The sequence below is a fragment of the Monodon monoceros genome, unplaced genomic scaffold, assembly GCF_005190385.1.
Source record: "Monodon monoceros isolate NGI ecotype Baffin Bay Population unplaced genomic scaffold, NGI_Narwhal_1 Super_Scaffold_18, whole genome shotgun sequence".
NCBI lineage: Eukaryota > Metazoa > Chordata > Mammalia > Artiodactyla > Monodontidae > Monodon > Monodon monoceros.
Window position 1 is genome coordinate 39,176,120 of NW_021703774.1, and position 22,856 is coordinate 39,198,975.

Sequence of the window (22,856 nt, forward strand, 5' to 3'; positions counted from 1 at the left end):
GGAAATCAGGGAATTACAGCGTTTCAGAGTTGATAGGAATCAACTTCATGCTTTTACAGGTGAGGAAACTGAGGCATGCCACCAGTTAGTGGTAGAACAAGGAAGGAACCTAATAATTCTCTTGTTAAAACACTCTGGTGTGGGCTCCCTAACCCCCAAGTTAAGTAGCCTTAGCTGGACTAGTTTCTCCAGGGGGATTTAGAAACCTGGCCCTTAGGCAGTGGTACTAGTTTGGGCATCACTGTAAAGAGAGGTTGGTTAGAAGCCTGAGTCATTGAGAACACAGAAGGAGGGAGACAGGTATGTGACTGGATGTTAAGGGACACCATCTTTTGGAGCAGCAGGGAACCAGATGGTACTGGGTTAGGGAACCTGTGCAGAAAAGAGTTAACAGGCCCGCAGTCCTTAGAAAGGCCTTGGCTGATGTCTGGATTTCCAGGGTGTTCTGCATTTCCCTGACAGATAAAGGTGGCTCAGTCTGGGCTCTTCGTAGAAACTGTGCATTCATGTTGAACACTGCTAGGCAGAGAGGGCCTGCATGGCCGGTCCCCAGTTAAAACGTTGGGCTCTGAGTCTCTCACGGGCTTCCCTGGGCAAAAACATTGCACACGTGTTGCTGCATTTTGTTGCCAGGGAAAGAATGTGCTCTGTGTGGCCCCTCATAGGAGGCAGACAGTGTAAGGAAGTCCACGGGTAGATAGATTCCTCTAGACTCTACCTGTGTCCTTTCCCCTATGACCCTTACTACATCACTGTAATAAAACATAGCTCTGAGTACAATTATATGCTAAGTTCCATGAGTCCTCGTGAATCTCCAAATGGGGGGGTAATCTTGGGGACCCCCAGCACAGAGTCCAAGGGAAGAGAGAATTCCTAGCGGAGACTGCATGCAGCAACCATGCCCAGGGTTCAGGATGAGGGCTGAGAAAAGACCCTTGGCTTTTTTATGCTGATATTATCGATTGATACTCAACTGCCAGAAGGAGAGAGGGAGGCTTGAGATGGAAGCGGGTTAGGGAAAGAATTGTTTGGGGTGTGGCGCCCAGAAGATGTCTGCAGGCAGAGAGAGTAAGAGAGGAGAGAGGCAGTTGAGCGCAGCTGGTTAGAGCTGCCCTGTGCTGAGGTTTGCCCTAGATGGTTCTGGTTTATGCCTATTGTCCTGGGATAATTATCATTATTATTATTTTTTGCGGTACGCGGGCCTTTCACTGTTGTGGCCTCTCCCGTTGCGGAGCACAGGCTCCGGACGCGCAGGCTCAGTGGCCATGGCTCACGGGCCCAGCCGCTCCGCGGCATGTGGGATCTTCCCGGACCGGGGCACGAAGCTGTGTCCCCTGCATCGGCAGGCAGACTCTCAACCACTGCGCCACCAGGGAAGCCCTGGGATAATTATTAATAGCACCACCTTTCACTCTCAGAAGTGTTACCGTTTGTATAATACATTATACAAATAGTATAGTTAGAGCGTTATGCCTTTGAATCATATCTGGGTTTGAGTCCCTTTGGGCAAATAGCTAAACCTCTTGGAGTCTCAATTTTCTATTTTCATCTCTGGTACTTGTTATCAGTCAGGGTTCCACCAGAAACAGAACCAGTGAAAAATATATATATATGGGTATGTTTTTAATTGCAAGAATTGGTTCATGTGATCATGCAGGCTGGCTAGGTAAGTCTGAAATGCATAGGGCAGGCTGTCAGGAAGGGCAGGCCGGAAACCCTTGGCAGGAGCAATGCTGCAGCCCACAGGTGGAATTTCTTCTTCCTCGGGGAAACCTGAATTCTGTTCTTAAGGCCTTTCAACTGATGGCTCACCTAGATTATCCAGGATAATCTCCTTTACACAAAGTCAACTGATTGTAGATATTAATCACATCCACAAAATACCTCCACAACAATACCTAGATAAGTGCTGAATAACTGGATACTGTCGCCTATCCAAATTGACACATAAAACTGACTGTGATAATGGCTACAGGATGAGCGTTCCTACTCTACATAGGGGTTTTGTGAGGATTAAATGAGATGGCGATATGCAAAGTGCACAGCGTGGTAGGCCTAGTGTAGTCCTAGCATAGTAAGCCTTAATCAATCTTAGCTGCTATTATTTTTATTAGCTTATTGTTAAAGATACAAACAAGAGGCACTGTAACAGGCCCATAATCCTCTTATGCAATTCAGAAATCAGATAAGCTCTGAAAAGCAGAAGGTTTTTTGTTTTTGGCCACGCCGCTGTGCATCAGGCCCGTTCTTAGTTCCCCAACAAGGGATCGAACCCGTGCCCCCTGCATTGGGAGCGCAGATTCTTAATCACTGAACCGCCAGGGAAGTCCCAGAAGGTTTTTTCTTTTTTACGTCATTTGACAGCAAAACCCTGCCTGATCTGAACTCCTTTGGTGATGGAACCTTGTTGGAGCTACATGAGTCTATTTATAGTCTTTATTTATCCTACTTAGTGTGAATATCCATGTTTATGCTTTACTGTGGAAATACTGATATAGATGACGATGGGGTGCTGCCTCAGACCCCGGTAGGTGTTCTGGCATGTGCCCCATAACACCTTTCTAAAATCTGACAAACTCTGAATTCCAAAACACATCTGACCCCCAAGGGTTTCTGCTATGGGATTGTGGACCTTGTATAACAAGTTGTTCTGAAACAACTAGCTATGAATTCTCATTTCTGTTATAATCCTTTTGGACGAGAGCCAAGGCAGACCCACCTGTTCCACATTCTGCTCCCTGGTTTGTGGTGAGAGCTCGCGCACCCCGACAGGAAGCTGCCTAGTATCTTCAGTGGACGCTTCAGATTGGAAATCACGAAAGACAGGGGTCCCGGCTGCTGGTGTCTTTCACCGAACCTACGGTGTTCTGGATCTACTGCACGAGGCCCTGTGCTACTTTATCCCTTTGGGGCAGTTTAGGTTGTCAGAGTGATCCACAGTGTGGCTCCCTGAATCATTCCCACGTGGGAGTGTGAAGAGAACTACACGTGTGCTTCCAGCATGAATTAGTCCTCTTGGAATACCTGCTGAAATCCGGCCTCCCCGGTGCCTCTTCAAAGCCCATTCTCCCGGTAATCCTAGTAAGGCTTGCAAAGAGGAGGTCATTTTAGGGACCTTTCCTGTAGATAACACATAGATCACAGAGTAAGCATGTTGAACAAAAATGAACGTAGGTGGAGAAAGGTCATATGTGTCCAGAGGGCCTTCCTGTGGACCCTGATTTCTTCAGCTGCCCTTATAACTAGAGATATTGATCACATGCTTTCATTGGCAGCTTTCGCCATGTCACATCAACTGTTCTTTTAGCAGGGCTTCACTGTTTACAAATTATATAGGTCAAAGATTGGCGTTCAAGTTTTCGACAAGGATGAATGTCGCGGGAAGGGCTTTAGAATCAAACAGGTGTGAGTCTGACTTCTGGCTATTTATTTACCAGCAGAGAAACTGTTGGCAAGTTATTTAAACTCTAAGCCTCAGTTTCTCCATCTACAAAACAGGTATAGTAATACCTTTTTCAGAAGGTCATTGTAAAAATTGACCTAAGTGACATACGTTAGTATAAGTAGACATGTATAACATATGGAGAGAACCTAGCACAGTAGAATCTCAGTAAATATGAATTTCTCTGCCCTCCCTTTGATCACACCTGAAATATATTAATTGTCCTGAATTATAAGCCTCTAGTAACCAGCATGAGTGGCTGAGGGCCCAGCCCAGGCAACATGATCAAAATAATATTCTTGTATGACTTACCCTCACATCGAGCTTTTAGAATAGAAAAACAGCATAAATCACAAGCCATTCATGAGGTTGGTCATCGTTCTTCCTCGGGAAATAAATGTGTGGCAGGACTGGCGGGGAGAGGTGTATATATCCCTTCTTTGCTGCTGGCATTCTAACCTGTATGTCAGACGCTGGAATCTGCAGAATTTTCCCCAACGGAGACGAGTCAATGGCACGTGAATGTTATTTTTCCCTGCCTCAGCGATGGAGGAAAAAGGCAGGGGAGGATTGGTTTATTAAGGAAAGCAGATGTCATGAAGCAGTTAGCTTTGGGGCGGGGCGGCTGGGGTGACTTTGAGGGTTCTCTTTGGTCCCGAGCAAATGTCATCCTCCACCCTCCAAGGGCAAAACTGACTTTTGCTATCCTCAGAAAATATGTTTTCTGCCTTACTTGCACCGTAGGATACCAAATGCAGGGAGGGGAGGGCCGCCTGCCCCCATACCCCCAGCATGACTTCCGGGCCTGGGACCAGATGTCTGTATTTAACAAACACTTAATATAGAGCCAACTCTGCCAAGCACCGTCCTAACCACTTTAAAGCATTAAATCATTTAATGATGACCCGTGAGGAAGGAGCTATTATCATCATCTCATTTTTCAGGTGAGGAAGGAGCCATAGGGCGGTTGAGTAACTTGCCCAAGGTTAAACAGCTAGTGAGTAAAAGAGGTGGACCAGGCTGTGCTTTCTCCAGTTTGTACAAACGAAATGAACCACCAAGAGCCTCCCTTTCCATCACTCCTGGCAGTGACCTTTTCGGGGGTATACTGGTTCAGCTAAGAAGAAGGTATCAGAGGGCAAGCATGACCAGAAATGTTGTTTACCTTCTGAGTTTATTTAGGGCAACCCTGGACCCTGAGCTTACCCAAGGCCCCTCTAGGCTTTAGGGTTATTCTTTGTAAATGGAATTTGTCTGTGCTCACTCACCAGCTCTCCCTGGAATCTGTACTAAGGGGGGATGGGGTGACATTTGTTTTCTGCTTTTCTAAAACTTAATAGTGAAGAGTAGGGCTTCCCTGGTGGCGCAGTGGTTGAGAGTCTGCCTGCCGATGCAGGGGACACGAGGTCGTGCCCCGGTCCGGGAAGATCCCACATGCCGCGGAGCGGCTGGGCCCGTGAGCCATGGCCCCTGAGCCTGCGCGTCCGGAGCCTATGCTCTGCAACGGGAGAGGCCACAACAGTGAGAGGCCCGCGTACGGCAAAAAAAAAAAAAAAAAAATAGTGAAGAGTAGGACTTGTACTTCTTCTGAAAGAATCATTCTGGACAGACAATAAAGAATATACAGACAGTGAAGGCTGTTGGATAGAGGCAGGTGAGTAAAGAGGTGAAACCACCCTCTCTAATTATACAATAAAATGACGGCTTGCAGACGTTTTGGCTGTGTTAAGAAATGTATTTTGCATCCTACCCTGGTGTACACACACACACAACTGAAACAAAAGTGCCATGAAACTATGCTCATTCTTACTATGTGTGAAGCACTCTAATGTTTTCTAGTTTCTGCTCTATTTTGAACTTTGTTTTTTCCTATTTCATTTTTTTTAAGCCTGTTGATAAATCACTAAATTGATTGCATAACCCACTAATATTACCAATGCCAATTGCAGTTAGAAAAACATGGCCTTAGACCACTGGAGGGCCCAGGTATTTCTGCAGAAGAAAACGTCTGTAGTAGTTTCTCTCTTTTTTAAGAAGAGTCACCGGTGAGGAACTTCTGCTCTGTCCCCAGCCTCTGTTGCAGGGTCTGAGGGTGCTGGAGGCCCAGGAGTTCCCGCCTTCCTGCCTCCACCCAGGCTCCAGGGCTCTTCCAGGTGTGGAAGAGGCCCTCCTTCCTCTGCCGCACTGCTCTGGTATCCCTTTGTCATGGTAGCTCACGTGGCACTCTCTCCTGGCCCTGCTTGGCCACAGGTAGGGAGGAAGGCCAGATGGCCAAGCAAGCCCAAAACCCAGAGGAAAGATAAAGGCCCTGCCTCACTGATGCGGGTGACTCCCCTGGTTCCCTAACATTTGGGTACCTCCGACCCACTCACTCCCTGTGTCTTTCTTCGTGGCCCTGGGTCTTTTGAATGAATTTCCCAGGACACCCACCCACCCTCTCTCGGTCCCAGGCAAGTGCACTGTCCTCGTGCTGTGTGCCCTCTGGTGGGGCAGGCCAGAGAGGGGACTGAGCCTTGGATTCCTGGGCTCCAGATTCCAGAAACTGCTTTCCCTCTGATTTGCTCTGTGACTCTGGGTAGGTCTCATAATCTCCTCAGGCCTGGATGATGAAGGTGCATTTGTAAAACGAAGGTGTTAGATAGATTATCTTCAAGGCCCCTTCTGATTTTAACTTAAAATTCCTCCAGAGTCCTTATCTGTCGCTTGGGAATTACATTTTTTTCTATCTTTCCTTTTGTATACCCAGGGATATAGGAAAAAATAAAGTGTAAAAGCCAAGGAACCGCAAGGAAACAGTATTGCTTGTATATTTCTAGCACCCTAAATGGCTTTTTGAAGGACAAACTGGTAAAATATAAAACGTGATTTTGTTGTTCATCTACTTATATGCAATACATTGAAATAGGCCTCAAGGAGATAACTCAACAAATTAGAAAGTACCTTGTAGAAAGATATTCGTAATGCAGCCATTTATAGTTCTCAGGAATTGGAAATGATCCAAAATAGAATAGCTACACAAACAGGTACACAGTATCACTAAAATAAAATAGAACTGTTTAAGTGACAGCTGTTTTGGTTATTTCAATACATGAAAATGTTTGTATGAGCTAATATTACCTGTAGGAAGCAAAATATTGATATAAAATAAATCATTTACACTGATTACCTCCATGTATGTACATTGATGAAGATGAAATTTGGATTGATTTAATTTTTTTCTCTTCCTGGCCATGCCATGCGGCATGCGGGATCTTAAGTTCCCCAGACAGGGATCGAACCCACACCCCCTGCATTGGGAGCGTGGAGTCTTAATCACTGGACCGCCGGGGAAGTCCCATGGACTGATTTAAGTAATTCATTTAATACTCTTTTGAGTTTTTATCTGTACGGAGCTGCTTCAGTTCCTGGGAAAGGTATTGCCATAGGCTTGTCATGATGCTTCGTGACTTTTCCAGGTTTTTGTGAGTGGGCATGACATTACGCAGGTGGGGCGAGCTCCCTGAGGACCGGCTTGTAACTTCACCCGCCACCCTCTGCACCGGCTGTGATGGGAAGAGATTTTACTCACTTGAACTGGTGGAGCTGGGCTCTTTGTCTCCTCACAGTTTCTCTCCTGCTTCCTAGGAAGATCAGCCCATCTACATGGCAGTCAAAGGGGTGGTGTTCGATATCACTTCTGGAAAGGGTAAGTGGCTTGGCTTTATGAATCCTTACCTCTGGGGAGCGTGGCAGCCTGAGTGGGTGCTGGAGGTGTGAGGGAAGGGAGGGAATGCTGGGCAGGTCCTTCTCCCCGCCAGAATGAGTTCACAATCTTTGTCAGTGAGGTACTTCAACAGTATTTTTCTAATGATGTCATGCTCTGCTCAAAAGCCTTCCATGGCTGCCTGTTGCCTATTGAATCAAAGTCAAACTGGATGATTTACCCTAGATAAAGCAGTGAGAGGAAAAGTATTACTTAGCAAAGAGTCGTGATCATAGAACATTATAGAACGTTTTAGTGCCGTCTCATGTTTTCCGTAATGGAAACTACAACTGATATCGTGCAAGTAGTCTTGTAATGGTTCGTTGTTTATTTGATACCAAACAAAAGATGTATGGAAGTAGACTTGGCTTCCATGAACATTTAGGAAGACAGAACACTTTTCTTGTTTACATTTTTAAAAAATATTTATTTATTTGGTTGCACTGGGCCTTCGTTGCGGCAGGCGGGCTCCTTAGTTGTGGCTCGCCTGCGGCATGTGAACTCTTAGTTGCAGCATGCATGTGGGATCTAGTTCCCTGACCAGGGATGGAACCTGGGCGCCCTGCATTGGGAGCGTGGAGTCTTACCTCCTGCACCACCAGTAGGAAGTCCCTCTTGTTTACATTTTAAATATTTTTAAGGGATTATTTTCATTCTGTATTTAAAAAAAAAAAATCACCTCTCAGCCCAGCATGTGTGACTTATTCCATATTCTGAATTAGCGGAATCCAGTGGGAAGGCTGGGGGCGGCTTATTGGACTTCCCATCCTCACTGATGTCCCTCTCCTCAGCCGAGCCTTTGCAGGATTGGGTGGGGTGGGGTGGGGTCTCAGAAGCCCCGCCCCATGCCGTGTACAGGCTCCTGGCTGCTCTGTGCACATGCGCTCACATCTTCTTCCTTCCTCCCCACTACAGAGTTTTACGGACGAGGAGCCCCCTACAACGCCTTGACCGGGAAGGACTCCACCAGAGGGGTGGCCAAGATGTCCCTGGATCCTGCAGACCTCACCCACGACACTGTGAGCCAGATAATAAGCCTCTGTCACAGTGTCCCACCTCCTTGGCCATGGCCTTTTTTCTTCCCCACGCCCCACCTCTGGGCAGTAGCAAAGCTTCCTAACTAGTCTGTTTACTGTTCCAGAGGTAGCCAGTTGTTTTCTTAAAGTAGATATCTGCCTGTGCCCCTCCTGCTCAAAACCTTCCGGGGCTCCCCACTGCCTACAGAGTCAAGTGTGAACTCTTGTGAACTTGAGATCAAACTCAGTTGATCTTCAGAGTTTGGCTCCAGCCTGCCCTGGCTGCCCCATCCCCCTGACAGTCTGCACCTGCCACCCCCCAGCCTGTGATAGCTTTGCTGTTAGTCTCTGAGACCCGCTTTCCAGGCCACTACCGGTAGCTCAGGGGAGGAACAGGGTGGGAGAGCAGAGTCTCCGCCGTGCTCATATTTCTGTGAAGGAGAAAATAGCATTAACAAAAACCATTTCGGGGTCTAAGTAATCCCAACAGAAAGGCTGGCATTCACCCCCCCGTTGTGCTCAGGTGAGTCACACTTTTAAGCTGCAACGTTACAGAAACAAATCAAGAAACTACAGAGAGGGGGAAGGATGTGTAAATCTGTAAGGGGAGGAGTGTAGAGGGCAGGGGGCTTAATCATGCAGGAGGAGGTGGTTGCAGACCGCAGAGCGCCCCCCGACGCCAACCGGGCTGGGGGCTCTCTGGAGTCCAATTCCTACATCAGTCAGACCACAAACAGTGCAGCCATTGCACCCCCCACACGTAACCTCCGCAACACACACGCACACACAGGGCTGTCTCGAAAAAATTGTCCACGATTTGTTTTCTGAAACACTTTTTCCCTCGCATTAGGGGGCGTGGGGTGAGTAAAGTTGGGGTAGGGGCTGGCGAGAAGCCGGTGGCAGGCACGAGTCACTCATTCCTACCCCTGTATTTCTTGGGCTTTTCTCCCCAAGACGGGCCTCACATCCGAGGAACTGGAATCCCTGGATGATGTCTTCACCAAAGTGTACAAAGCCAAATATCCCATCGTTGGCTACACAGCCCGAAGAATCCTCAACGAGGACGGCAGCCCCAACCTGGACTTCAAGCCTGAAGACCAGCCCCATTTCGACATAAAGGACGAGTTCTGATCTGCAGGAGACCGTTCTTGGGAGGGTGAGGCAGGGAGACACTCAGATGCAAACTCTCCTGCAAAACAGGCTGCTGGGGCCTCTGGTCACCAGATCTGAATAAAGGAGATGTTTAACCTGGAACACGGAATGCCCTTTATTGCCCTTGGTCCACTGTTCTACCCACCTAGGTATCCTGCCCGCACACCAGCCAGGGAGGTAATAGTCGCTGAGGGGGGACACCTCCTAGGTGTCAACGTGGGCTATGGGGGCAGAGGAATTACAAGTGACCTTTATTGCTTCTTTATATTGCTCTGTACTTGCCAGGTTTTCTACCATGACCATGTGTACTTCAGAATAAGTGCCAAAATAAACTTCCTATTTTCACAAAAGGAGAACTCTTCCACACGTGCCCTCTCCTTGGAGCCTCACCAGCACCCCTTGTCTCTGCTGGCCTGCTTTCTGTCTCCCCGGCCTGTGAGGGGGCCGGGCAGCAGGAGCATCCAAGAGATGTGGCAGAAATGGGGTGCATTAGGTGGAGGGGTGGAGAATGGGGAAGAAAGCTATTAAGGGGCCTGGCGTTACACCACGACCAGGAGAGTGACGGTATGAACTGGCTTCAGCCCCTTCTGCAGCTGGAAGGTGGTGAGGAGGGCCAGGGTCCGGTATGGGCAAAGCCTGCCCTGGAGGTCATTCCAAAGATGGTGAAGCACATGCAACACGCTGGACTCAGGTCAGATTTCATAAGGAAATCCCTTTTGAGGGTAGGATTCTTCCCTCTAACGGACATTTGGCAATGTCTGGAGCTACTATTTTTAAAATTTTGGTGGTTAAAACTGTAGGATGCTACTGGTATCTAGTGTCCGGTGATGTTGTTTTTGTTTTATTTTAAAGACTTTTAAAAATATATATTTATTTATTTTGGCTGCACCAGATCTTAGCTGTGGCATGCAGGATCTTTCTTTTAGTTGCAGCATGTGGGATCTAGTTCCCCAACCAGGGATCGAACCCGGGCCTCCTGCATTAGGAGCATGGAGTCTTAGCCACTGGACCACCAGGGAAGTCCCCCGGGGATGTTGTTAAACATCCTGCAATGAGCAGGACAGTCCCCACAGCAGAGAATTACCTGGTCCAAAATGTCAATTGTGCCAAGGTTGAGAAATCCTGGAAATTTTACGGTAGAGAGAAATTTGACATACAACTTTGTCTTTTATTTAAACAAACAGCAACTACCCCCAAGAGAGACCTTTTACATAGAAGAATTTTAAGCAGAAGAATTTCCTAGGGTGACTGTTCAAAATGCTGATTCCTATGTCCTACCCCTAGGGCTTATGATTTAGTATTTCTAGAACATGGCCTGGGAACTGCATTTGTAATGAGCTCCCCAGGAGATTGTGATACACTTGGGCCCAGATGTACTTTGAGAAACACCACTTACGCCTTACCAGTCACCGCAGGGAGGACTCATCCAGATCCTTTTGGAGGACCACGTTTGACCTTTGCTTTACTCTTTGGTGTGTCCAGACTAATGGTGAACTCCTGGGTCCCACTCCAGAAGCAGGGAGCTTGCTGGCCATCCAAGAGGAATGGGTCTAGAATTTATCAGAAGGACTCTTTGGCCTAGGATTCAGGAAGTTGTTCATGTGGCCAAGGTAGTCTGTACTGGGACATTTTGCCCCCAAACAGATGATGTATGAATGAATACAAATGGTTATAAGTCCTTGGGAACCCCCAAGAGATGACTTTTACTTATGTACCACCCACTTCCCACATCACCAAGCAACGGATGGGCTAGGATTCCATTCCTTGGAGCCCCGTCTCTGCAAGGTGGGCAAGGTCTCCAAACTCAGGTCCCTGGGAACTTTCCAGGACCACTGTTTCCCCCGCTCCCCTCTCCTCCCCTTGCCCCCATCACCGCACATTTTTCCCTCAGGGTCTTAGGACCCCCACTCCTGGGTCAATTCTGCCCAGTTCCCTGCCCTGCACTTCAAAGACCACCTCCTACACCCCAGCAAGGGTCTTCTCTGAATAAGAATGTCTCTCATTTGGAGATTCCAAGTCAGCGTTTGCCAGGACAGAGCACACACAAATCTGGGCACCCCAAACAGGCTCCACTCAGGGTAGGTACAGCTCAGGGGAGGGGGATGCAGGCTGGTGGGGGGATTTGCATCATTGGTGTCTATGGGACCCAAGGAAAAACACAGAGATCCCTGGAGCCCAAAGCCTGCTGCCCCATTTACCCCTTCTCCCACATTTGTTTGTCATGTCTTCTTTGGTTTAAAGGTTTATATCCTTGCAAGACTCAGCTTGGATGCACCTCTGCCAGGAAGCCTTCCTCTGAGGTCCCCTATAGCTTAGCACTCACCCGCTTTGCTGTAATTGCCTATTGATGAGATTGTCTCCCCCAAACATGAAAGCACAGACTCACCTAGGGTGGCCAACCTTTCCCGACTTGCTGGGTTTTACACTGAAAGTCCTGCATCCCAGGAAACCCTTCAGCAGACCTGAGGGACAGAGCTGCACCAGCTGCTAAGGCAAGGCCTCCTCCCAGCGGGGGACCCCAGGCATAGTGGGGAGGTCACGCACCACCTTGGAAGGAAGAAGGAAGAAAGGAGCTATGACCTTTACGCAGGAGAAGCGAAGGTGAGGGGAAGGCGATGGGAGAGTGGATGGGGGCTGGGTTCTTTTTTTTTTTTTCTTCTGCAGTACGCAGGCCTCTCACTGCTGTGGCCTCTCCCGTTGCGGAGCACAGGCTCCGAACACGCAGGCTCAGTGGCCATGGCTCACGGGCCCAGCCACTCTGCAGCATGTGGGATCTTCCCGGACGGGGACACGAACCCGTGTCCCCTGCTTCGGCAGGCGGACTCTCAACCACTGCGCCACCAGGGAAGCCCTGTGGGCTGGGTTCTTAACCACACAGGTTCAAGTTCAACCTCTCAGAAGGGACACTCAATTTCTGGCCTAAGGTAGGTGCCCAGCACATTGGAGTGTTCTTGATATTAGTGTAATTCATTAAGTCCTTCCCCAAATCTAAGTTCCTCTTGCAAGGTGCATCTCCTCCACCGTCTCCCAGGCGCTGCACAGCCAGCTCCTCCTGCCTCGTGTTTCCCGCAGCCAGGGTACTCACCCCTCCCTCTCTGTGCTCCTGGCGGGCAGCTGCCCAGGCCTCCCCGACAGGTGGAACAGAGCCGGCTCCCTGCCCATAACAGGGATGAAGAGGCTTAAAGGCTAAAGGCAGGAGACAAGGCCTGGGAACAGGGAGCCTCGTTCTCCATTTGGAAGATCACACCACTAAGTACTGAGCGTCCCAGGGGGGAGAGCGATGGAGCTGACTGGTCAACAGGAGAGCAGGCAGAGGGACCTGACCAGCAAGCCAGCTCCTAGAGACATGGTCGTGCAGAGGGCATCCTGCCCCGGTCCCAGCCTGGACGGATGCCCTCCAGACTCAGACACCTCATGACCTTCAGGCATCTGCTCCAGGGGGGTCTGCTCACCACCACCTTAGCTTCCAGGAGAAAAACTAAGGGTCTGAATAAAGCAGCCTTACCCTCTACACTGGCTTCCTTCAAAAGGCCGCTTCTCAAAGCCCCAGACTCCAACAAGCATGGCCTGCTGGGGCTCCGTCAGCTCCTGGAGGCGTCCAAGCCACGAAGGCCTTGCTCAAGCAGGCCTGGAGGTGCCCAGGCTTCTCTGGAGAGGCAGGCCGGGCAGGCTGCCCCACGACCGGTGGGGAAATTATCCAGGCAGAGGCTGGCCCTGCACGCCTCCGTCCGGGACATCAGATGTAATCATTGCCTTGATACCATGATGTGTCACTCATTTTTTATGCTCCATTTCACGGTCAGCCCAGCACGTGTGGTGTCATCCCTCAGTGACAGACTCAGCTCTCTTCCCTCGACAGCTCTGCCATACGAGCTGCTCTGAGCCATTCTGAGGCATTCCCAATGACAAGTGCAAGGGCTTAACCCCCCGGACCGACCCTCCACCAACAGGGCTGGAGCCAGTACACCAGTCTCACACCCTGAGGCCCATTCTACAGGGGTCCCAGGAGATGCTGAGCCCCAGCTGGGCACAGCAGAAATCAGCTCTATACACACCCTTGAACTGGCCGATCCCATGGCTCACTTTCAAAATGTGATCCCCTGCTCAGTCTCTGCTTTGGGGGAGAACCCTGATCAAGACAAAGTTTACTTCCTAAGACACTAACACAATCCCCTTATGCCAAACTCAGTTTTACTAATAACATCTGACACTTGTATAGCACTTTACGGTTCACAAAGCTCTCGTTCCAGTGACCACGGCTTACAAATCACCCCCAGAATCTAGTGGCGTGAAACAGCTATTCTTCATGCTCAGAGACTGTGTGTGTCAGGAGCTCTGAGAGGGAGCAGTGGGACCCACAGGTCCCGTGGTGACTCTGGCTGCCAGCCCGAGCTCCAGCTCTCTCCACATGTCACTTCTCACAGCGAGAGGTCCGGGCTGTGCCTCCTTTTATGACCCGGCCTCGGCACCAGGCAGCATCACTTCTACTCGCCAAGGCAGCCACAGAGTTCCGCCCAGAGTCAAGGGGCAATGGACCATTCTGGGAAAACACGATCTGCGGTCATTCCTCCCACATGATCTCATTAGATTCTCAGAGAAGAGATGCTATCTTGTCTTTTGGTTTGCAGTACTTAGCTCAGTGCCTGACACATAGCAGTAAATCACATTTGTCTTATAGAGAGAGACAGGGTTTAGCATCAGACGGACCTGGTTTGAATCCTGGTTTCATGACTTTCTACCTGTATGATCCTGGAGAAGTTATTTAGCTTCTCTGAGCCTCAGTTTCCTAACCTTTAAAAGGGGGGGGGTTCAAAATACCCATTTCACAAGGCTGGCGCTAGGATTAGGCTCGGTTGTGTATGTAATGTGCATGTAATACACATGCAGTATGCATGTATGTGAGAGCAGACTCCTGATACCGGGCAGTGTCACCTTCTTGTTTCCCGCCCCCTTGCACTCCATTCCACCCTCACCTCAAGGACTGGTGGCTTCTTGGACTTCCCAGCAGGGTCACGGACCCAGGTGAGAAGAAACATTTAGTTGTTTGTCTGGGGCCTTGGCAAAAGGCTGGGGTTGAAGTCAGGGTGACCAGCTACAGTTCTCTCTCTCTCTCTCTCTCTCTCTCTCGTCTAGCTGCTCAGTCCAGAAGTATGAGCAGTAACCCAGCTGCCCTGATGAAACCTCTAATAGCTCAGACTCTCTGGTTCCCCAGAAGCCCTGGAAATTCTCCCAGAGTCCCAAGGGCAATGGGGAATCGGGCCCCTCTACCCCCAGGGCATTGCCCGGACTGCAGTCCTGCTGCCAGAGGCCTACGATCAGGTGTGCCTGGGGGTACCCACTGTGGTGCAGCCTGGCCCACCCCTGCCTGTACCTGATGGTTTGGGTCCCTGCCCAGCTTTCACCCTACCCCACACTCCAAAAGTTAAGTGACTTCAGTTCTAGGAGGTGCCTCCCTCACAATCTCCGCTGGCCCCTCTCCCATCCTGTTCCCTCTGCCTGTAATGCTCTTACCCCTTGCCCACATCACCTGCAAAATCTTATCGTGGCTTACATATCACCTCATCAAGGAAGTTTTCCTGGATCCCTCTCTGCCAAGAAGGTACCCAGCATACTCCTGTGGAGGCAATTGTGTTTTAATTTTCTGCACCAGGCTGTGAGGCACTTGCCCTGTTCTCAGCTCTCTCCACCACCTAGCACACCGCCCAGCACCTTCTGTGTTTGATGAAATGAATAAATGAGTGAATGGATTGGTGCTCCCACACCCAGGGCAACCCTCTTCTTGGCCCCGCCTCACCCTACACTCAGGGATGTAGGTCTGAATCCTGGGGCCTCACAACCGCTCCTGCCCTCCGGCCAAGGTCTCCAGAGCCCACTGGGCATCGCTGCTTCCGGGATCTCTCCTGGACCAAACACGCCTGAGCCTTTGCACAGCCTTGTCATGTGGGAACATATACAAATAGTAAGTGGTTCCCCTGGCAACCATCTCAGTAGATGGTAACCAGCACAGACAGTCCTGGGAAGCCTTCAGGCTGGAGGAAGGAAGCCCTGCCCCAACTGTTGCTGTCCTGTTTGGGCCGGGCAGGGCCCATCTGAGCTGCCTCTTCTCTCAGGGCTTTCTGGGGACCACCTGCTCTGAAGCCCAAAGGGAAAAAATGGCCAAAGGAGCTGCCCATCTGCCCAGACTATCCACCCCTGTCAGTCCCTGCGCTGCTGGCCCGTCCCCACCCTGTGGAGTCACTGGGGTCCTCCACTGGCTGCCCCGCCCTGCCCAGTGTCTCACTTCGGAGGCTGCCAGCTGGAGACTCAGTCCTGCTGCCAGAGGCCTAATGTTACAGGTGCGCATTGTGCTGAGCTTGTCCCAGGCCTCACCTGCAGGGTCTCTGCCCAGGTCTTCAGTGCCCACCCTGCAGCCAGGCCCACGGCCTTGTTCTTGCCAAGCCTCCGCCCGGCTCAGCCCAGGCCCTGCAGTGACCCCGCTCTCAGCACCACCCCAGCTCCCCTCCAGGGTGACTAGAGGACTTGGGGCTCCCGCAGGCTGAGGTTCTAGAGGCCCATGGGGTATGGGAGTCAGAGGCACGAGCTGCAGAGGGTGCTGGAAGAGATCTAAAAAAGCACCAGTAGGGACTTCCCTGGTGGAGCAGTGGTTAAGAATCCGCCTGCCAACGTAGGGGACATGGGTTCGAGCCCTGGTCCAGGAAGATCCCACATGCCATGGAGCGACTAAGCCCGTGCGCCACAACAACTGAGCCTGCGTGCCACAACTACTGAAGCCCACGCGCCCAGAGCCCGTGCTCCACAACAAAGAGAAGCCACAGCAATGGGAAGCCTGCACACCACAACGAAGAGTAGCCCCCCTCACCGCAACTAGAGAAAGTCCGCGTGCAACAATGAAAACCCAACGCAGCCAAATATCAAATAAAAATATTTAAATAAATAAATAAAATAAAATAAAAAAGCACTGGCAAAGGGTGAAGCCGCGTGAGCTGCAGACCACCTGAGGGAAGCCGGGCTCCGGTAGAACCAAAAGAAGGGAGAAGCGGCAGCTGAGAGGGGAGGGTTAGAGGCAGAGTCTGGGGTGTGGCCTTGAGGTGTCTGGCAAGTGGACGCCCAGGGCCTGTAGTGGGTGGCTGGTGGGTGACCTGTCAATCATGCTGCTGCTGGCTTCTCCCCATTCCTGAGCGAGACTCCTGCTCTCCTCTCACTTCCCTTCCTCCTGGGGTACTGAGTTTACTGCACCTTCAGGGCTGCAGTCCCTGCCACCCAGGCAAGCCCACCCTGTTGCACACCCCTCCCAGTTGGACCTGGCTTCCTGTCCGTCTACACACTCATGCCATTAGTCAGCGTTGCTGTGGGCTCTGTGGACCTCTTGTCTAAGTTCACTGCTGTGTCAGGGACGATTGCAGGCATGAGCCCTGTGCCCTAGGCATTTACTCCTTCATCAGATCCTCGGCAAGGAGGTAGTAACATTTTACAGATGACAAACTGGTCTCAGGGAAAACACACCTCTGACACCTAACAGGTCTAGAGCTGGGATTCCAACACAAGACTTATTCTCTTCCTATGTTCTTTCCACTCTGCCTCATTATACTGCACCTGAAAATCAAGTCTTCTAGGCGAGGCTAATCTCTGGGCAGGTGGAATCAGGATGCGATATGCTAGGCTCGTGGCAGAGACTCTAAAATCCTTGAGGGTCTCTTGAGGGAGACTTTTGGACTAAGGACGTGTGATACAGGTTCAAGGTGCTGAGCCCTGGGGCCTCACCCAGAAGGAGGCAGTGGGATCCAAGCCCACCTGTGGGAGCCCCACACCTGATGGTGGCAGCTGCAAACCACCCCAAAGACAGGAGAGACTACAATGGCCTTGGGGCCAGCAATGCCCACCTGGAGGTCAGCTGAGCAGTGCTGGGCTGCTTGGGCTCATCACCCCCATAATGTCCTGGTGCTGCCGCCCAGGACCCTGAGGTAAGGATTCAACCTGGACGTGGAGCGGTTTCTCATTACCCAGATCTCTGAAATACATCTGTTGCCTCCCCGTTGGAGTCCCCTCACCCTGCTTTCCCATTTAGCCGTGACCCTCCCCTTGACCATCAGCCTTAACCCTCTTTCTGATCCATATTACTCCACACTCTCACCGTTCCCCCAAAGCGCAGGCAGCCTCCATTCCACAACGTCTTAATTACATCGGACTTCACATGGCCATCTACCAACCAGCACATGCCTGCTATGTATGTATCCAGTGCTGTGCTAGTCCTGGGGGTGGGGTGGAGGGTAGAAGCCAGGAAAATAGATGCAAGAACTGTCCTGGCCCTTAAGGGTCCCCGAGGAGGAGAGCAGTGGGCTGAGCTGCGAAGAGGTATCTCTAGGACCAGGAACTGGTGATCTGTGGGGACCCGAGCCACAGGATCCTGAGCGGGACAGGCTCGGGAATGAGGTTGTGGAAAGGTGTTGGGATTTTCAGGGAAACTTCTGACCAGTTCCGGCTCACCAGCAACCACTTGCATGGAACAGTAGTGCCCCTCGGTGGTTGGTTCATGGAACTCTCCAGCAGCTGTTTTGTAAAGCCCAGAGGATTAAGGTCCCCTTAAGAACATCTATTTTTGGTTCCCAATATTTCCATAATGAAATGCTCACAGGAGCAGCCAAAGGGCTTCCCAAAGGACCCAAAACCCGCCTGCTGAACTCCCATGTTCTCCAGCTGCCTGTTCCCCAAGGGTTAGAGCTGCCTTTCATTCTCATGTACAGTTCTCTCTTCCATTCAGTTTGACTAAAGGGTCCCAGGGCAGCGGCCATATGTCCTCTTTGCCGAGTATGAGCCTGGCCTCAGAGGGAAGGCTGTGTGCACATTCAAAGTGACGTGTTGGAAAGAACACTAGATCCGGGATCAAGAGGCTTGGATGCTCGCCCCACGTCAGCCGCTAACTAGTGGTGAGATAATCATTACAATAATAGCTACATTTATTCAGTATTTACTGAGTCAGGCATTGCACCAAGAGCTTTAGGTACATTGTTGACTTTGATCCTTACAATAAATCTCTGAGGTTGGGATTATTTCCATTTTACAGGTGAAGACATCAAGGCACAGAGAGATTAAGTAACTTTCCCAAGCTCACACAGTATGCGGCACAGTCAGGACTTAAGCTCCTTAGCAGGGTCCACAAATTGGGGTTTTTAAATATACCCCAGTGACTGTGACATGGAGGCATCTTTGAGATCTATGGGGTCCCACCAGCTCTAACACTCAATGAGCCCAGTGCCTTCGGAGGGTCAGGAGTGAAAGTTGTGCTGAGGAAGAAGCCTGGGTTAGGCCCTAATCCCCATGGGTGTACAGGACCACAATCCCAGCAGAAACGCCGCAGAGGGCAGAACAATTCTCCTGCCCGCCGTCCTCTCAATCTGGAAATGGTTTGTGGGAGAGGAGAGTAATTGCCCTCCACAGCATTCTTTTCAGAGTTGGTTATGCCACACACACTGCTAATTCATAGCTCCATCATCCATCAATTTATCACAACTCATCTAGAACCATTTTATATTGTTAAGTTGATTCATCTGACAAACCCTTACAGAGATCTACTATGAGGCAGGCACTGTGCCAGATCCTGAGTCTGTAGTGAAGGAGGCCGGCCTGGCCCTGCCCTGTGGGTCTGCTGTCTAGAGGAGACTGGCAATAAACCAGCTGCAAAAGAACAGAATTGCCCACCATAACAGGTGCTCTGAATGGAGGGATGGAGAACAGTGGGGTGGCAGAGCGACCTAATCACAGTGGGCTGGGACGATCTCTCCGAGAAAGTGACATTTAAAAGGAGCCCAGAAGAACGCTTTTAGCCCATACCTTCTATTGGTAAAGGAGTTTCATCGTGTTTCCTGCATGATGAGCAATTTAGTGCACAGTTGGCTTTATCTCAGCTCCTGGGACTCTCCTCCAGAACAGGGGTGGGCACCGCCGATGTTGCCTACCCACCAGGCTCAGATGATCCTCCAGAGATGGAGAATTTTGAGCTTCCTTTTGATACAGGATCTCAAACCATGGGGCTGTTTGGGGGTGTGGCGGTAATGGGCCCAGGGGCTGGCGGTTCAGAATCAGAGAAGTTCCCCCAAGTCAAGGCCATGAGGTTTGCTGAGTTAGCTCTGACACTCAAGGGGCAGGACCCACAATCCAGCCTGCAGGGAGGGAGCTTGTGGTTTCGGTGTGCATGTATATCTTTGTCTGTGTATCTATGTGTGTGTGTGTATTTGTGTATCTGTGTGTCTGTGTATACCTGTGTGTGTGGTGTGTATCTGTCTGTGTGTACCTGTCTGTATCTGTATGTCTGTATGTATGTATCTGTGTGTGTATCTGTGTGTGGTGTGTGTGTATATCTGTGTATGTATATCTGTGTGTCTATCTGTGTGTGTCTATCTCTATGTGTGTATCTGTGTGTGTCTATCTGTGTGTGTGTCTGTGTGTGTCTATCTGTATGTATCTGTGTGTCTATCTGTGTGTGTGTCTGTGTGTATGTATCGGTGTGTATATCTGTGTGTATATATCTGCGTGTGCCTGTGTGTGTGTACCTGTGTATATCTGTGTGTGTATCTATGTGTATATATCTGTGTGTGCCTGTGTGTGTGTACCTGTGTGTGTATATCTGTGTGTGGTGTGTGTGTGTGTCTGTGTGTCTATCTGTGTGTGTGTCTGTGTGTATGTGCCAGTGTGTATGTCTGTGTGTGTATCTGTGTGTATATCTCTGTGTGTGTACCTGTGTGTGTATATCTGTGTGTGTGTATCTGTGTGTGTGTCTGTGTGTCTATCTCTGTGTGTGTATCTGTGTGTGTGTGTGTGTGTCTATCTGTATGTATATCTGTGTCTATATGTGTCTGTGTGTACGTATCGGTGTGTATATCTGTGTGTGTGTCTGTGTCTGTGTGTGTGTCTGTGTGTATGTACCGGTGTGTACAGCTGTGTGTATCTGTGTGTGTGTGTCAGTGTGTATGTATCGGTGCGTATATCTGTGTATTATCGATGTGTATATCTGTGTGTGTGTCTGTGTGTCTGTGTGTGTATCTGTGTGTATATCTGTGTGTGTCTATGTGTATGTATTGGTGTGTATATCTCTGTGTGTGTATGTGTGTGTGTGTGTATGTGCGTGTATCTGTGTATATATCTCTGTGTGTGTCTGTATTATCAGTGTGTATATCTGTGTGTGTCTGTGTATTACCGGTGTGTATATCTCTGTGTGTGTGTGTGTGTGTGTACCTGTGTGTATATCTGTGTGTGTGTCTGTGTATTATTGGTGTGTATCTCTGTGTGTGTGTCTGTGTGTATGTCTGTGTATTATCAGTGTATATATCTGTGTGTGTATTATTGGTGTGTATATCTGTGTGTGTGTATCTGTGTGTGTGTCTGTGTATTATCGGTGTGTATATCTGTGTGTGTCTGTGTGTATATCTGTGTGTATCTGTGTATCTGTATGTGTGTCTGTATGTATCTGTGTGTATATCTGTGTGTGTGTCTGTGTGTATGTATCGGTGTGTATATCTCTGTGTGTGTCTGTGCATTATCGGTGTGTATATCTGTGTGTGTCTGTGCATTATCGGTGTGTATATCTGTGTGTGTCTGTGTATTATTGGTGTGTATCTCTGTGTGTGTCTGTGTATTATCAGTGTGTATATCTGTGTGTGTGTATCTGTGTGTGTGTCTATTATCAGTGTGTATATCTGTGTGTGTATCTGTGTGTGTCTGTGTATATCTGTGTGTGTGTCTGTGTGTGTATCTGTGTATGTGTCTGTATCAGTGTGTATATCTATGTGTGTGTATCTGTGTGTCTGTGTGTGTATCTATGTGTATATCTGTGTGTGTGTCTGTGTGTATGTATCGGTGTGTATATCTCTGTGTGTGTCTGTGTATTATCGGTGTGTATATCTGTGTGTGTGTATCTGTGTATGTGTCTGTGTGTGTGTATCTGTGTGTGTCTGTATGTATGTATCGGTGTGTATATCTGTGTGTGTGTATTATCAGTGTGTATATCTGTGTGTGTGTGTGTATTATCGGTGTGTGTACCTGTGTGTGTCTGTGTTTATATCTGTGTGTGTGTCTCCGTGTGTGTCTGTGTATTATCGGTGTGTATATCTGTGTGTGTGTGTATGTGTGTGTGTGTGCACGTGCACACACGTGCAGAACAGGCCCCAGCTCGCGCTCCGGGAGCGCTGGTCTTTCTCCGGTCCGCGTCCGAGGCGCGGGGACCCGGCAGACAGCTTTTGGCTTTGGCAGGTGCTCGCGGTTCAACTCTGCCAGTAGGAGGCGCGAGCAGAGGCGTGGCGCGCTGGAGGGAGACAGGCTCTGTCCTGCTCACCTCCCGCCCCTTGAGCGGCGCCACAGCCCGGGCTTCCTCTGCCCAGCAGCGGGGTTCCTCCCCACAGCAGCAGCTAAATCCAGTTTGCAGTTTTCCAGCACTTGCAGAACCAACATCGTTGCGCCCCTTCCACCCCAGAGAAGTCACACCGGCTGACGGGGGCCGCCAGCCCAGACTCCTGCGTCCCCACCCTGTGGGGCGTGCCCCCATTTCTAAGTTTTGACAGTCCTCCAAGCTCCCCTCCCTGGCCTCGCCCTCGGGGTGGTGATGCTTCCTGCAGTGCCACCTCCATGATACATGTTTAGGTTTTCCGACACCAGTGTCAGGTGGCTCAAGCCATGTCCTGGCCTCTGGGGGCCTTTTGGGCCACAGGGGGCTGAGGAAAGATCAAAAGCAGATTTTCTACCCCCGCAGGTGCTTTGTAACTGCTGCCCCCTGAGAAAGAGGTGCCGGCTTGTCCTGGAAAGGTCAGTGGTCTGTTCTCAGCTCCTCCCTGTGTGGGCCTCTGCGTGTCAGGAGAAGGGACGCTGAGGGGAAAGGGGACACGTGCCACCTCAGCTCCAGTGTCTCAGCACCCACCCCACAGGCGGCATCCCACCTCTGGCCTGTTCTGCCCTCAGAGCTTTTCGGGAGGCCAGGCCCTGGGCTGCTCCAGAAGCTTCCCTCGTCACTCTGTGCGTGTGTTCGGGCCGCAGAGGGCTTGGGAGGATCTGCCGCAGGACAGAGGCACAGGGTGGTGGCCAGTCCCACACGGTCACCCACCCCTGCAGCTGACCCACAGGGCTGGCCAGTCAGCAACCGTGCCCCAGAAAGGTGGACCCATTCATTCCTGCCTTGGAAAACGCCAGCGGAGGGTCGCAGAAACTGAGCTAGCTGAGAGAAGCACTCCTGAGATACAAAGCCAAGAGTGACCAGCACTGAGGCGGAAACTGGGCAGGGGGAGGAGAGGGGACAGGAGACTCGGTGCCTTTGGGGGAGGGACAGAGACTGGCTGCTGGGACCCTGGGGGTTTCCGTTTCCTTTCCCAGGAACATCTTTCTTTCCCATAAAACCTCTTTTCCTGAAGTTACTTGACTGAGTCTGAATCTTGCTGCCGGAAAAGCCCAGGAGGTGGAACCTAAGGGGTGGTCCCCCAAGCTGTCCCTCCCCAGACATGTGCTCATCACTCTTGGCCGAGGC

The 22,856-nt window shown here is 50.4% G+C and overlaps 1 protein-coding gene across 1 annotated transcript in view; it reads left to right on the top strand.

Moving 5' to 3' along the window:
• NENF (neudesin neurotrophic factor) overlaps window positions 1-9,454 on the top strand; it is a 10,528-nt gene extending 1,074 nt beyond the window's left edge. Inside the window, exons 2-4 of the mRNA XM_029227112.1 lie at window positions 7,067-7,127; window positions 8,100-8,203; window positions 9,155-9,454. Coding sequence (XP_029082945.1) covers window positions 7,067-7,127; window positions 8,100-8,203; window positions 9,155-9,331 — 342 coding nt within the window. The 3' untranslated portion in view covers window positions 9,332-9,454. The remainder of the gene's footprint in view (window positions 1-7,066; window positions 7,128-8,099; window positions 8,204-9,154) is intronic.
• Window positions 9,455-22,856: the final 13,402 nt, after the last annotated feature.